The sequence below is a fragment of the Bufo gargarizans genome, chromosome 4 (genome assembly GCF_014858855.1).
Source record: "Bufo gargarizans isolate SCDJY-AF-19 chromosome 4, ASM1485885v1, whole genome shotgun sequence".
Taxonomy (NCBI): Eukaryota; Metazoa; Chordata; class Amphibia; order Anura; family Bufonidae; genus Bufo; species Bufo gargarizans.
The window spans coordinates 271398548-271414836 of NC_058083.1; the positions used below are offsets into that span (position 1 = coordinate 271398548).

The following is a 16289-nucleotide window of genomic DNA, read 5'->3' on the forward strand; positions in this document are numbered from 1 at the left end:
TCCACAGATCCCCCCCATAAGTGTCCGTCATCCACAGATCCCCCCCATAAGTGTCCGTCATCCACAGATCCCCCCCATAAGTGTCCGTCATCCACAGATCCCCCCCATAAGTGTCCGTCATCCACAGATCCCCCCCATAAGTGTCCGTCATCCACAGATCCCCCCCATAAGTGTCCGTCATCCACAGATCCCCCCCCCCATAAGTGTCCGTCATCCACAGATCCCCCCCCCCATAAGTGTCTGTCATCCACAGATCCCCCCCCCCCATAAGTGTCTGTCATCCACAGATCCCCCCCCCATAAGTGTCCGTCGTCCACAGATCCCCCCCCCATAAGTGTCCGTCGTCCACAGATCCCCCCCCCCATAAGTGTCCGTCGTCCACAGATTCCCCCCCCCCCATAAGTGTCCGTCGTCCACAGATTCCCCCCCCCCATAAGTGTCCGTCGTCCACAGATTCCCCCCCCCCCATAAGTGTCCGTCGTCCACAGATTCCCCCCCCCCATAAGTGTCCGTCGTCCACAGATCCCCCCCCCATAAGTGTCCGTCATCCACAGATCCCCCCCCCCATAAGTGTCCGTCATCCACAGATCCCCCCCCCATAAGTGTCCGTCATCCACAGATCCCCCCCCCCATAAGTGTCCGTCGTCCACAAAACCCCCCCCCCCCTCCCCAATAGGTGTCCGTCGTCCACAGATTCCCCCCCATAAGTGTCCGTCATCCACAGATCTCCCCCCCCCCCCATAACATTACTGGCGGGGGGGGGGCTGTACTTAGAACAATTTTATAGACAAATGATACTATTTACAGTCACGCAAAATGTTTTCTTCTTCCTTGGGGGGGCTGGTGCATGACAGAAAATGATTGAGAAGCACTGGTCTAGGGGTTCACATACTTTTTCCACCTGCACTGTGAATGTTTACATTGCTCAATAAAAACATGGTAACATTTAATTCTTTGTGTGTTATTAGTTTAAGCAGACTGTGATTGTCTATTGTTGTGACTTAGATGAAGATCAGATCACATTTTATGACCAATTTGTGCACGAAATCCATATCATTCCAAAGGGTTCACATACTTTTTCTTGCAACTGTACATACACACACACAGTGTCTCCAGAACATGGATTAAAATGTTGTTCTGTTATTGCTTCATCTTAAGCATTGGTGGCATATCGCTAGGAGAGGGTCCAGCACCTGTCTCTATAACACAGCTCCCAAAGTGAACAAGAGCGCACTGCAACATGCCCGGCAGCCCTCCATTAATTTCTGTAGGAGTGCTGAAAAGAACTGGCTCGGCTATTTCCAGGAGTTCCATAGAAGTGAATGTGGCGGTGCATGCATGGTGCGCTTCACATCAATGTCTGTGGGACTTCAGGAAATAGGTGAGCGCGCTGTTGCGTTATTTTTGGGAATCCCACAGAAATGAATGGAGGGTGGCAGCTCTCCTTCACTTTGAGCATTCTATTCTTAGAGTTGGTGGCATATCCTGGCTATACGCCACCAATGTTTCAGGTGAGATAACCCCTTTTAGGAATTTGAGATGTAGCTCCTGCTTCCCTTTTTACCTACTCAGCTTTAATTGTAAGAAGCTTGACATAAGTTAATGGTGACTTGTGGAATCAACACTATCTGCAGGGGTTAACGTGCTGACTTTTCACTAGTATTTCACTTTTCTCCTTTAGAGCACCTGTTAAATTTGTGTTCTCTCTCAGGCCGCACATACAAGACTGACAGAAAATGGCAGCCATGAGCTTGCGCTCTTGTACAATATGTCTCAAGAAGATGGCGTGTGGAGGGATCCAGTTTTGGATGCAATTCTTAATGACCAAATGCAGGATCCTTATCAGGGTAAGCACTGCTAGCCTTCATAGTCACGTGGAAAGGAGATGTTCTGCTCTTTCAAGAAGAAATGTAGGTTTTGTTTTTCTTCTGAGCTTTTATCTTTCCATTGCCTTTATAAAAGTGTAGTTTTCTAAGCTGCTGCACGTCATCTTTCTGATCTGACTGCGTGGGATGCCAGGGTCATAAATATTAGGCAGTCAAACATAATTTCAATTAGAATGATTGCACTTGCAGGCATAAAATATCACGGCTTTCCGCTGATGTAATCTTTTAGTATTGTGTTTCATACATTTGCTATAAGCTGACATTCAGCTGTGCATATTCACAAACATGTCGGGTTACAGGCAGTGATAAAGTGCCTTTGTATGTTTTATACATAACACATAGGCAATGACTTGGCCTGCAGAACGCAAGATACCGCTTATGTGATGTTTTAATAAAAGCTATACACTTGGTGCAAGATGTTGTGTTTTTATTTATTAATTTTTTTTTATTATTATTTTTTTACCATAGTTGATCAAACCCAATGATTCCTCTATTTAGAGTGATTCATTCTGGAACAAAATCAGTTTTTATCATTTGTTATGTTATCCTTGACCTGCTGCTGAATAGTGCCAGCCATGTTTCTTCTTTTCAGTCTGGCTGATCTGAATTGCTAGGCAATGGCACAAACCTATTCACTTGCTGCTCGATAAATATCGAGTCCAAATAATTAGGGCACATTGTAGCTATATGCATGTGCTTTACAAGATGGGTGTACCCCTTTAAGGGAGTGCATGAATTATAGCACACAGACAGATTGTGAAACTTGGGCTTTAGGGGAAATATATGTACAAACGTACACTACCTGAAAAAAAACACCTAGAAGGCGTTGAGATAGTCTTTTTTACAATATGTCACTGCTGGATGGTGTTACATGTTCATTACTTTACATACAGAAGGGCCACAGACCCTGTTTTCTGCCTGACAGTTCATTGGGTGCTATTGAACGGTTTGCTATGCCTACCAGATGAAGGAGTGCAGCATTTGTTCAATTAATAGACTCCGAATAGTAGGACTTCAGGAATTTGTATGGTCCAGCCGTCAAATCTTGGAAAGAGTTTGAGAGGTTTCTATAGCATGTCCGAAGGGGGGCACACGCATGTAGAGAGGCTTCTGGATGGTGATGACAGACAGGTGCATGCCAAGATTTTCATATAAGAGCTGCTGTATCTCAAAGGACCGCCATGGCATCACAAATTGGTTCTTCAGTAGCCTCTGTAGTGACTGCCCGGACCATAAGAATCTCTTTTATGCACTCCACTAGCTCATTTGCCGCTGACCGATCGCTAAGAGCACCTGCACTGGAGGCAGAAATGGCCAGCAATAATGTTCAGTGATGAAAGCAGGTGGTTATTTGGTACTAATGATGGCTGTCATGCATAGTGTGGAGACACACAAGACCAGCTGTTATGGTGAGCGGGCCATTAGCAACCATGCTCATTTCCCTCTGGTATTCGTGGAGAAAACATTGACAAGCCTTCAGTATGTCCATTGTGGAACCAGTCCTTCTGCCTTTTTGACTCATCCAGGTGATGTGGTGTTCAGACAAAATGACATCCATTGGCACACAGCCCACACTACACGACCTGCTATGTACTTCATCAAGAAAGTCTGGGCCTCGATGGGATGATGGATCTCCCATGCACAGCAGCCAATGACCACCTTGGCTGAACCACAGTTCCAAGCTGGATGAGCGTGGAATGTCATTCCACAGGAGCATATCCAGCTTCAGAGTGGCAGCCTGTACTGCAGAAAGTGTGACCCTGCCTCAACATATTTCCTGGTGCAGAACCTAAAATAAAGGGTGGACCGCCTTGGTAGTGTGATAATTTACCAAGCTCCACTAGCAGTTGATACTTTGTCAATCTCAATTGCATGTTTTCTAGGTGTTCTTTTCATTTTCTGCTAGCTTTCTAATAATCTTTTTATTAGGCTTGTAAGTGTGACAAGGATCTAAGATATGAAATGTTTCACAATAGTCGTAGATGGGTCTTCTTTACTGTAAGAGCAGTGAATCTATGTAGCTTCTACACAGTGGAGTGATGGTTCCTGATGTGAGGCAATTGGCAAATGCCTCACTGATTCTCTTTGTAGTTCTTCTCACCTGTTGTGTACATTAGTCCTTTATTTTCTTGTATATCCCCTTTTAACTTTTTTAAATTCGCATTTCACTTGAAATACTGTGGCTTCGCTTCAGTTGTATAGTAAACTTTTACACTTGCCTGTTAGCATTTAAATAAAAATGCCATGTTTTAATTTTTGCTTCCCTTTTTCACAGCCAATGAGATTTTTCATTCTGAGGGCCCATTGCTACTGGAAATGAGAATTAAGCGTCTTCTTAAACTTGGTAGAGTGGCAGCAGCAACATGCCTGGCAAAGATCTGTTCAGACCACCAAGAAATGAGCAAGAAAGGACACTTCAAACAGCTGTACCTGAAATGTCTCTGTGCAGCCTCACCAAATATAAAGCTCATAGAGGAGGTTAGTCATTCTCTTATAGGGTTTGTGTAAGTGTGATTAGGCAGCAATGTTTGTAGCCAGGTTTGAAGCATTAACTGCATAACAATTAAAAAGCTGTTTAAATAGCTATTACCCAACAAAACAAATTCTCAGCACTTAAAGAGGACCGTTCACAATCCTGACATTGTAAACTAAGTATACAGACATGGAGAGCGGCGCCCGGGGATCTCACTGCACTTACTATCATCCCTGGGCGCCGCTCCGTTCTCCCGCTATGCCCTCCGGTATCTTCTGTCACTAAGTTATAGTAGGCGGAGTCTGCCCTTGTGCTGCTGAAGCGCTGGCCAAGCGCATCGCAGAGCTCACAGCCTGGTTGAAAATAACCTCCCAGGCTGTGAGCTCTGCGCTGCAATTGGCCAGCGCTACAGCAGAACAAGGGCAGACTTCGCCTACTATAACTAAGTGACGAAGATACCGGAGGGCATAGCGGGAGAACGGAGAGGCGCCTGGGGATAATAGTAAGTGCAGTGAGATCCCCGGGCGCCGCTCTCCATGTCTGTATACTTAGTTCACAATGTCAGGATCGGTGAAAGGTCCTCTTTTAAGCATATATTTATATTGGGTTGTGTTTCTGTAGATATTACATTGCTATTATATGTACATGCACAAAACTGCTCCATTTAGAGCATTAAATAAAGAATTAATTGTAAATTACTCTGCCTGGGTATTAGATTTAAAATGCCAACTAGAAGGTATGAAGCTTGTGACCTTACACTCTTTTAAAAAAGAACAGTGCTGTGACTTTTTAAATGCCACTACGACAATTTTTTTGTAAGTGTTTTGTGCATTTGTGCATTTTTATTTATTATTTTTATATTGTGTCTATCAAAGGTCAGATACCGGCGTCCTCTGTGGATAGTAAGGATCCCGGTCATTGATTTAAATGCACTATGCCTCGCAGAAGATGCTGAGGGCTTTCATGCTGCAATTCTTATTTTACATAAGAAATAAGCAATAGTCAGTATTAAATGCATTTTAAAAATCCATGTGTGTTCAAAATAAAAATAAAAATAAAATGCATTTTGTACACTTGTACGAGCTTCAAAATTATTACAAAAAAGTAAAACAAAAATGTATATTTATAATATATAAAAAATTTGAAACAAATAAATTAGTTTAAATCAGCCCCTTTTCCGTATAATAAAAAAAATTAACAAAAAATATAAACATGGGTGTCACCGCGACCGAAAACGCCCGTACTCGTAAAATATATTAATATTTTTTCCAATATGGTGAATGGCGTTACGGAAAAAAGGGTGAACCTTGCCATTTTTTCATTGCTTCTCTTCCACAAAAAATGTAATAAAATGTGATCAAAAAGTTGCACACACTCCAAAATGGTATCAATAAAAACTACAGATTGTCCTGCCAAAAATTAGCCCCCACTCAGCTCAGTAGATATAACTATAAAACAAGTTATTGAGGTCAGAATATGGTGATGTAGAAATGTTTTAAAAAAAAATTCCCCCAAAGTTTAATCACTTCCAACGCTGGGCCATTTACCCCCTTCCTGACCAGGCCTAATTTTGAAAATCTGACATGTCACGTTATGTGGTAATAACTTTGAAACGCCTTTACTTATCCAAGCCATTCGGAGATTTGTTTTCTCATGACACATTGTACTTCACGTTAATAGTAAATTTAAGTCAATATGTTTTACCTTTTTATTTATAAAAAAAAATCCAAAAGTAAACAAAAATGCGAAAAAATTCACTATTTTCAAAATTTTAATCTCTGATTTTAAGACAGTGATGCCTCATAAAATATTTATTAACATTCACAACACATTACTAAAACGATGGCAACATCAAGTAGACGTGTTTTTTTTTTTTTGTTTTGTGTTTTAGAATGCTAGTAGGTTTAGAATTTTAGAAGCAATTTTTGAAACTTAAGTTCAGTTCTGAAGTCACTTTGTGGGGCTTACATAATAGAACCAACCCATAAATGACCCCATTGTAGAAATGACAGCCCTCAAACTATTCAAAACTGGTTTTAGAAATGTTGATAACCCTTTAGGGATTCCACAGGAATTTAAGCAAAATAGAGGTGAAATTTCAAAATGTAACTTGTTTTTTAGATTTTCCATTTTAATCTTTTTTTTTTTTCTCTGAACACATCAAGGGTTAAAAACAAAACAAACCTCAATATTTATTACTTTGACCAATTGTGGTTGTAAACTGTTATTTGGGGATACGCCAGGGCTCAGAAGGGAGGAAGCGTCATCTGGATTTTCTAACATGAAATTTTCTGTCATGGTTTTTAAGAGCAATAACTTTTTTTTTTTATTTTGTTGAATGAGCAGCGTGAGGTCTTATTTTGTGGGAGACAAGCTGTAGTTTTTATTGGCACCATTGTGGCGTACATTTGGCTTTCTGGTTGCTTTTTATTTCATTTTTGGTAGGTGAAGTCACAAAAGAAGCAGTTGGGTGTCATTTTTTTTTCAAATTTTTTTTTACTCTGTTCACTGATGGGGTAGATCATGTGATATTTTTATAGATCAGTCATTATGCATTACATTTTGCACAATAAAAACTTAAAAAATAAAAAAGTTTTTTAGAGCCTTATTTATTTATTTTTTCATTTTTTGGCTATAGTCTTGTGTGAGGGCTTGACATTTTTATTGCTACCATTTTGGGGGTACATATGACTTTTTGATTAACATTGTTTTTTGGGAGGTGAGCTCACAAAAAAAAAAAAGGTTTTGGCGCAATGTTTATTTTTTTCTACGGCATAGGTCATATGATATTATTATAGAGCCGGTCGTTGCGTACGCGGAGATACCAAATACATCTGTTCTTTTTACCTTTTTTATTATTGATTTTCTTCTGACATAATGGCCCTAGTTAAAGGGGAAATACACCCCCCAGAGCAGGGCTGATCGAGGTCTGTGGAAGACCCCACAGCTCCTGCACTCTCCCGGCCCTAGTGGTCACATGTGTATACAGCGACAGTTCCCAGGTATCCCTGCCTTCTCTCTGGGTTGCCTTGCTGTCGCTGACAGCGGGCCCCCCGCTCGGCAGCTGCACGGTTAGCATGCTGCTGCGATCTCTTAATCGACGTTCCAGAACATCCATTCAGAGAGAAACCTACCGCCCAAGGACGTTTATAGTCAAAGGGCAGTCGGGAAGTGGTTAAATTTATTTTTACACTAGTTGGGCATTAAAAAAAAAAACATACATATGAGGTATCATTGTAATCGTACTGACGAGAATGAAGGGCATGGGTCAGCTTTGCCGCGAACGGAAACGCCATGGGAACAAAACCTGTAAAGCGGTGAAGGAATTGCGTTTTTTAATTTTATTTTTTTTAATTTCCCCTCATTTGGAATTCATCGTCACCTTCACCACTGACAGAGATCTCGGAGTAGGCAGCAACAGTGGGGGCACCCTCCTTGGGCTGATTTGGGTGGGGTCGCTGCTACTTCCTCATCTGATACCAAGAATGGCTGCGCATCGGTAAGGTCTGGGAATGGATGGGAAAATAATTATTTTGACTTGAGTGAAGCGGCTATGGTGGTGTCTTTGGGGGTGCACACAGCAGAGAGTGAGGAGGGTGCAGATACTTAGGAGGAGGAGGAGGGTGCAGAAGCGGAAGACTGAGTGAGCTACTCAACCAACTCTGGTGCGTCCTTTGGTGTAATCGCACACACCTTCTCCAACTTCCCACTTGGGCTCCGGCCTGGTGCACCTGCCAGACCCCTACCACCCCTGCCCCAATCAATATTTGGTGGAAGCAGGTATATCGCACCCCTCAATCACTATTTTGTGCGGCGGTATCGCAGCAGAACCGCACACAACTGCTGCACAATACAAATGCACTATAATATACTTTCTATGTTAGAAAGTATATTATAAGTGTATCACACCTATACCGGTCCTTAAAAGGACTTTTGTGGCCCTATTAGCTAGCGTTTGTTGTACCTAACTGTCTGTCCGTGCTCCACAAAGCAGTCTCTCCCTACACTGGCAAAATACAGAATGTTAAATTGCTGCCAGATTAGGTTCTGTTATAGGGTGGGTGTGTGTCCATGTGCTGAAACATCTCAATTGGCTGTCCTGTCCCATCTGATGGATGTGTCATGGGTTAAAGTTCGGCATAACGCAAAGGAATACGGTGCATGCAAACATTGAGCAAATCTAGAACAAGCTAATTTTGCAGCGAAACGACCGCCGGGCAAACCGCAAGGCCATCTCTAATGGTCACAGCTCATATGTAGTTCATGCTCCTGTAGGTGTCAATGAACGTCTCCAGTCGGCAATCAGAAAATGAAAACTGATTAGAAAAAATGTAAATGTTTTTATCTGGTTTTAAGTCCGTTTACACAACCGTATTTTCGGTCCACATCCTATCCGCATTTTTGGCGTCTCAGATGCGGACTCGATCATTTCAATGGGGCCAAAAAAGATGCGGACAGCACACCATTTTCGGTCTATCTGTTTCTGTTCTGCAGCTCCGCTAAAAAGATAGAGCATGTCCTATTCTTGGCTTTTTAGAAAATTATAGTTAGAAAATGGACTTGCAGGAAATAGAAGAATACCTTAGTTTTAAAAGTCTGGACTTTTTATTTATTTTTAGTGATATTAGCTACTGCTTTTAGACTTGGATGTAACTACTTAAATGACATAACAGTCACTGTGTAATGGGTCTCATGAGAGCACTATCCAATTCACAGTAGCTACACAGATAAACCAACAAAAAAGCAACAATAGCATGAGCATTTTTTAATGTATTTAAAGGGCCCTTAATTGCCATTGTCATAATGAGTACTATAATTAGATATTTTTTTATTTTTCGTTTTTAGATTGCCAAAGTAGATTGCAAGGATGCGTTGGAAATGATATGCAATCTGGAATCTGAAGGGGATGAAAAAACCTCACTTATACTGTGTGCAGCCTTTCTATCCCGCCAGCTCCAGTTTGGGGAAATGTATTGCGCCTGGTGAGTATGTAGAAAAGAAAGGGCACATTTATTAGGACCGGCTTCCTAGCTGTCTTACAGTTAGACTATTTTCTACGCCTAAAACAAGTGTAGAAAATGGTAAATGAGACGGGCCTAATAGACGCCACTTCTTGATCTGTACAGATCACTTTACCGCTTATTCTTACAGGCAGGATTAGAATGACAAATAATACCTCTGTGCACAGATAACACATGATCCTCTATTCACTATAGGTGGTATCACAGCTTATCAGCTCCCTCCAGACCTCTGCACAGAGCATGGTTAGAAAAGTCTCCCATAGAAGTCAATGCATTCCCCTGTGACCATTGTGCCTATGGCCCATGGGGTTGCCGTAAAGCGATTTTCTTTATGCTGTGTAAATGCTGTTAAGAACAGATCTGGCAAGATGGCAGCCCCTATAATTATGTCCAGGAAATAGAATTTAAAAAATCTACAATCCAAAAATAAAAACGGATTAGGAAGAAAATAGTTTTGCTATTTGGTTTTAACTGGAAGAAAAAAATGTAGGTGACACATTTCCCTTAAGGGTTTTTGCAAACATTGCACACTGAACAGTAATAATGAGGTCAGGTTGCATCCTGCTGGTCACACCTATATGGCATATCTTAGTTTCCATAATTGAAGGGAAATTTGTTTTGTTGGTCAAACCAACTGAGGTAACAAGGAAAATCTCGATATCTTACCCCTTAGGCCTCTTTCACACTTGCGTTGTCCGGATTCGGCCTGTACTTGCTGGAATTACACGCCGGATCCGAAAAAACGCAAGTGAACTAAAAGCATTTGAAGACGGATCAGTCTTCAAAATGCTTTCAGTGTTACTATGGCAGCCAGGACGCTATTAAAGTCCTGGTTACCATAGTAGGAGCGAGGGAGCGGCATACTTACAGTCCGTGCGGCTCCCGGGGCGCTCCAGAATGACGTCAGAGCGCCCCAAGCGCATGGATGACGTGCCATGCGATCACGTCATCCATGCGCGTGGGGCACCCTGACGGCACTCTGGAGCGCCCCGGGAGCCGCACGGAGGACGGTAAGTATACTGCTCCCCCGCTCCCCACTACACTTTACCATGGCTGCCAGGACTTTAGTGTCCCGGCAGCCATGGTAACAAAGCTAAACGTCAGATCCGGCAATGCGCTGAAACAACGTTTAGCTTAAGGCCGGATCCGAATCAATGCCTTTCAATGGGCATTAATTCCGGATCCGGCCTTGCGGCAAGTGTTCAGGATTTTTGGCTGGAGCAAAAAGCGCAGCATGCTGCGGTATTTTCTCCGGCCAAAAAACGTTCCGGTCCTGAACTGAAGACATCCTGATGCATTAGGATAAAACTGATCAGGATTCTTCCGGCATAGAGCCCCGACGACGGAACTCTATGCCGGAAGACAAGAACGCAAGTGTGAAAGAGCCCTTAGTTGTGCCCGTTGTTCCCTATATACTGTTTGTGGAATAAAACCATTTATTTCAAATTGCTACAGAAAGAAATTCCCCTCTGTCTTGCAAGCATGAGAAAAAGGCGTTGCATTAGAGTGGGCTAGGACTAATAGTCACCATCAGAATTCAGCTTTCCAAAAGTTATGTTGTTGGTCATCAAAGCTAAAGGCATACAACTTGGTGATATTCCTGCTGTTGTCTCTGTCTGGTTCCTAATGTTATTCTAAGTGAACATGTATGTGTTTTAGGGAATTGACATTGTTTTGGAGCAAGCTGCAGAGAAGAGTTGAACCGTCTATACAAGTGTATTTAGAAATATGTCGCCAGCTGTCTCAGTTAACGAAAACTGTGTATCACATCTTCTTTCTCATCAAAGTTATTCAGTCAGAGGTAAGTCCTTTTTTAAAGGGGTTGTCTAGCAGCGTTATTTTTCTCACTTTTAATCCACATAAAAATAATGTGAAAGAGAGAAGCCATCCTCGTCCTCAATGATGCTTACACTTCCTGGTCCCAGCTTGACGTGCTGGAAACTCTAGGCGGCCTGATCAGTTAACCACTGGCTGTACCAGTTATGATCAAGCCTTAATGGGCTGGAATAAAAGCCTAATTTTTTCCTTTCTGCATTTTGACAACCATAAAAAAAAAAAAAAAATAAAATATATATATATATATATATATATATATATATATATATATATATATATATATATATATATATATAATTATTATTTTATTTTTTTGTATAATTTGTGGTAGAAATTATTTTTTTTGTACTGTTTGGAAGTACACAGACATTAATGATACTTCTTTGTAACATGAATATAGAATTTTTTTGTGCCATTTTATTTAGTTTTATATACTGTTCATGGTTCACACTAAATTAACTATTGACTTGCTCTAATTGGTCAGGTAATGCTTGCACAAGAAAATGGATGTTATGCTAAATCACCCTTTTTGTTTTATATTTTTGTTATGTAATGGTCCCCCAAACACCATGAAGGAACTCTCAGGGACATCCCGTGCTGGGTTGCTGCAGCTCATCTCCCTTTTGAGTGAATAGGAGCTGAGTCGCGCCAACCCTTAATCACCACTACACAGTGGACGGAGCTTGCTGCTTCCGGCACTGCCCACTGTGTTATCTCCAGCGGCTGTGGATGCTGAATGTTGGACTACACCCATCAGATATTGGTGATCTATCCTAAGAATAAGTCATGAATATTTAGAGCATGAACAACCCCTTTAAGTTCTTGCTATTTCCTTAAGGGTATTTTCACACTTTGTTGGATTCCGGCAGGCAGTCTTCGCTGAAACTGCCTGTCGGATACGGCAATCTGTATGCAAACGGATACCATTTGTAGACTGATCCGGATGCAGATCCGTCTCACAAATGCATTGCAATACCGGTTGTCATCCGGCAAAATAGATCCGTTATTTATCTTTTTTACATTTTTAAAGGTCTGCGCATGCCCAGACCGCAAAACTGGATCCGGCATTCTGGTAAGTGTTCCGGCATTTTGGACAGAGAAAATTCTGCAGCATGCTGCAGTATTTTCTCTGTCCAAAAACCGTACAGTGACTGAACTGAAGACTTTCTGATGCATACTGAACGGGATTGCTCTCCATTCAGAATGCATTAGGATAAAACTGATCAGTTTTTTTTTCCGGTATTGAGCCCCTAGGACGGAACTCAATACCGGAAAAGTTTAACGCAAGTGTGAAAGTACCCTAACGCAGACTATCAGAGCCTTTTGCATTTTCAAGAGCCATGTTTTTTTACTTTTACATTAAAAAAATGGGGGCGGGGGGCACATTCACATCACCGTTTTGCTTTCCGTTCTTTTGATCAATCATAAGGAGAGAAAAAAATTGTCCTTTTATTTTGAGCATCCTTTGTGCTTATTTTGCATCAGTTTTGTCAGAGATCTGTTGTTTTACCTTTCATCCTCCCATGATAGGATTACAATGAGAGATGACCCGCCTCAAACTAGGTAGGGACAGGAAGAATCAATTTGACCCTCCTCCGGCTCTTTTTTTTTCTCTCTCATGGCAAATGCTGCAGGACCGCGTCTGTGGAGGCAGACAGAGGCGGCCGTTTTATTTTATGCCTTGACCGCATGAGGGAGGAAGGCAGCACCCGTTTCCTAGTTGGGTACCTGTGGTGATGGATTGTCCGCTACATGCCAGGCATCTGCTCCTCATCTCCCGCTCTGCGTGTCAGGCGAGGAATTCCATGTGGAGAGCGGACACTCAGCGAGTTCCTCTGGTCACGTGCATGCCCTCTGCCACAATCTGATAGGTTCGTCTCTAGCGGTAACATCGCAGGAAGCCACCCTGTGTTCCACGTGCATTCCAGCAGCACTTCCGGTGTACGGCTAAGGGTTGATGCATGGAGTGAGCAAAGCTTATTTGCCGCGCTGATCAAGGTGGAGATATATAAGGGGGACTATGTGGTAGATAGCCAGTCAGCATGTCTGCACTGGGGACTGACTCGATGGGTCCGACTGTTGTAAGTGCCTGTTCACATGGGAAGATGCTGGTTATATAATTTACCTAAGCTAACCCCCTTGTTACCTCTGCTTTCTCCCTGTATTCATGTAGAGCGATAAAGATAGCTCTCAGAGAGCAAAAATAAATCCTAAACCTAGAAAATGTGTGATTTGTTCTTTAAAATTACCTGAATCCTGCACAAAAAAACTTTGCAAAAACTGTACTTCTAACATAAGCAAAGGATTTACCGGTAGTGCCCTCTATTAGAGAAGAACTAGGAGACCTAATCAGACAAGAAATGCGTTTAGCCTGAACTGAAAATCCTGTATCCTTACCTGGTCCCTCAATCTTTTCAAGTAAATAGGCCACAGCACTCTCTTCATAAAATGGCAAGGGTGGGTGCACGTCCTGGTTGTGTTCTGTAGCTCCACCTCAAGAACTGTAAGTGTCACAAATATTTAGACAGCACTCTAATTGGTGATAATTAATGATTTTATTTAATATTATTTCAGCCGGAGTAGGTGGTATGTCAGCTGCAACGTTTCAGGCTTAATAATCGCCCTTCATCAGGCTGACAAGACATAATGTACAGAAAGAAAATTCATATGGCGGCCATCAATCAAAAATCAATAATACATGATAGTATAGATAGATGCATAAATACATGATTATACAACTAATAAACAAGAGACGATTAAAAAACTATTTGGGAGGTTCATACAATAATGTTACAGTCACATATTTCATAAGATGCAACCGGTGAGGCAGAACGTCACCAAGTATAAACAAATGGTCCAAAGAGCTAAATCATGTTCAGTAGCACTAGGAGCAACTGTGCTCAATGTAGGTATGTGAGTGCAAGATCTGTGCACGGTGCAGGCTGCGGACAGAAAAAATGGGGTATTGGATGGCCCCAGAATGCACTAACACACAGGAACATCTGTTGTAGAAAAAAGCCATAGAATAAAAAACTGGGGTGTTTAGGCTGGCGGGGTAGTCAAAGGCGTACCTGCGGCAGAGAGAGCTGTCACAGGCGGGCCTCGAGTACCACGCCACCTACCAAGGGGCTGAAACAACATGAAGGAAAGTATATAAGAAAAAGAGGAACTCCTAGGAGTGCATAATAAAAACCGCTAGGGCAAAAAAATCCTGGTATTCGGGAGGAGCATCTCGAGGTGTGGGGAGGATGACCTATATTAAATAGTAAGGCAGACTAAAGTACATTTGAGCATAAGTAGCAGGTAACTCACCACTCTGAGGACCACACTGTGTGTACAGCCGGCGCTTGGTTAGGTATGTGACGCGCCATGTTTAAATATGCCCTAGCGGCATGTGGTAGGTGGATCTGGGTCACCTGACTAAGGCGATGGGCGGATCCAATCGCCAGAATGAGGTCTGGGACGCAGGAGGCCTGCTTGTTGCTGGCAAGTATGCCGATATGTCACTTCCGGTTATCGGAGAAGCCGTAATCGGAAGCGGGGTGCGTGTCAGGCAGGCGGAAGGGATTGGTGTACCATGTGATGTTGTCACATGACCGCCCTCCTGGTTACGAAGATGGGAAGAATAAGGCTGTAAAGGGGGCGGAGCTGCTGGCACAGTGTCTAGCGAGAGCGCTAGATAGGAGGCAATTATAGAGCGCAAGGCAGGGGGTTGTCCCTATGTGGTGCATGCGCATCTAGTTATTTAAGCAGCCATCTTATCAAAATTGTTATGTGTCTACAGAAATACAAAAATAACATAATGAATAAGGTCTGAACAGTAATGTCACAAACATGACCCAATACAGGAAATCATCAGCCAGGCTACACAGTTCCAGGGGCATCAGAGAAGGATGGCCATGGAGCTAGGTAGACTCAAGGCAATCACATAGGCGTCCACATTAGACCAAAATGAGAGAAATGACTATAAATCGGACACTAGCACAGTGGTCTGTATCCGAAGATGAGGTTGGAATATAATACCATCCGTCAGTGGATAGAGAACCGGGTGGTCTTGAATTCACCCTTGGGATGCTTCGGGACCGTAAAGTGTGCTTTGCGGAAGTCGCCATCCGCTACTGGACAATTCTGGTCCTATGAAGGAAATATACAGAACAGGTATAAGTAACATTTTTTGACATTAAAATAGACCAGTCACATAATTAACCTAAAGATAATACTTATTCAACCGACTGGTTGTAGGGTACATAACCGACGAATCCAGGACATCTCTGGACCTGGTCCCTCTACATCTAGACGCAGGGATCCTAAAATTGTCAGCTCAGATTTTTCTTCCTCAGGCTCAGAACAGGACTCGGATTTAGAGTCTCGTTTTGGCTGATTCCTCTGGGTCTGATATAGAATTTTTCTTTTTTTCTTCTGAAGATACTAAACAATTACCGTATTTTTTGCTTTATAAGACGCACTTTTTTCCCCCCTTCAAAGTGGAGGGAAAAAAAAAAAAAGTGTGTGTCTTTTATAAACGAAAGGTGACCCCAAATGTTCAGGCTGCAGCAGCTCAGGAGCTCTCACTAACTGGTCCTGAGCTGCCATGAAACTATGGGCGGTAGGCCAGGAGTTAGAGCGGGCTGGCAGAAGAAGTTGGCCTTCAGTGAAGCCTCCAGCCCACGCATATATCGCTTCACTAAGCAGCACCTTAAGCGGGCTGGCGGCTTCACTAAATGCTAAATGATGCCGGCAGCCCGCACTTCCATTCACTATCACGATCGTTGGGCGGGCGGGCGGACTGCTGCTAGCCTGCACGTCCTTCACTCGCCACAGCTTAAGCAGCAGGAGGATCCCCTTCTCCTCTGTGATGCCTGGCCATCCAGCTGATTGGTGGTGAGTGCGTCCTACCCGCCTCCATTAGCTCCCTACATGTCTATATTAAATATGACTATAACCCACCTCATCCATAGGAATGCACCCATGTACTGCAGTATAATGGTGGATTCCTATGGATGGGGGGGGGGGGGGGTGTTATAACCATATTTACCATGATATAAACACTGGCCAGGGACTGTTCTGTAATTG

At 42.8% G+C, this 16289-nt stretch overlaps 1 protein-coding gene across 1 annotated transcript in view; it reads left to right on the forward strand.

Annotated features, from left to right (window-relative positions):
• Positions 1-16289, forward strand: part of ZNF292 (zinc finger protein 292) — a 76227-nt gene that overhangs the window by 45945 nt on the left and 13993 nt on the right. Inside the window, 4 exon segments of the mRNA XM_044292272.1 lie at positions 1712-1847; positions 4162-4364; positions 9205-9341; positions 11040-11181. Coding sequence (XP_044148207.1) covers positions 1712-1847; positions 4162-4364; positions 9205-9341; positions 11040-11181 — 618 coding nt within the window.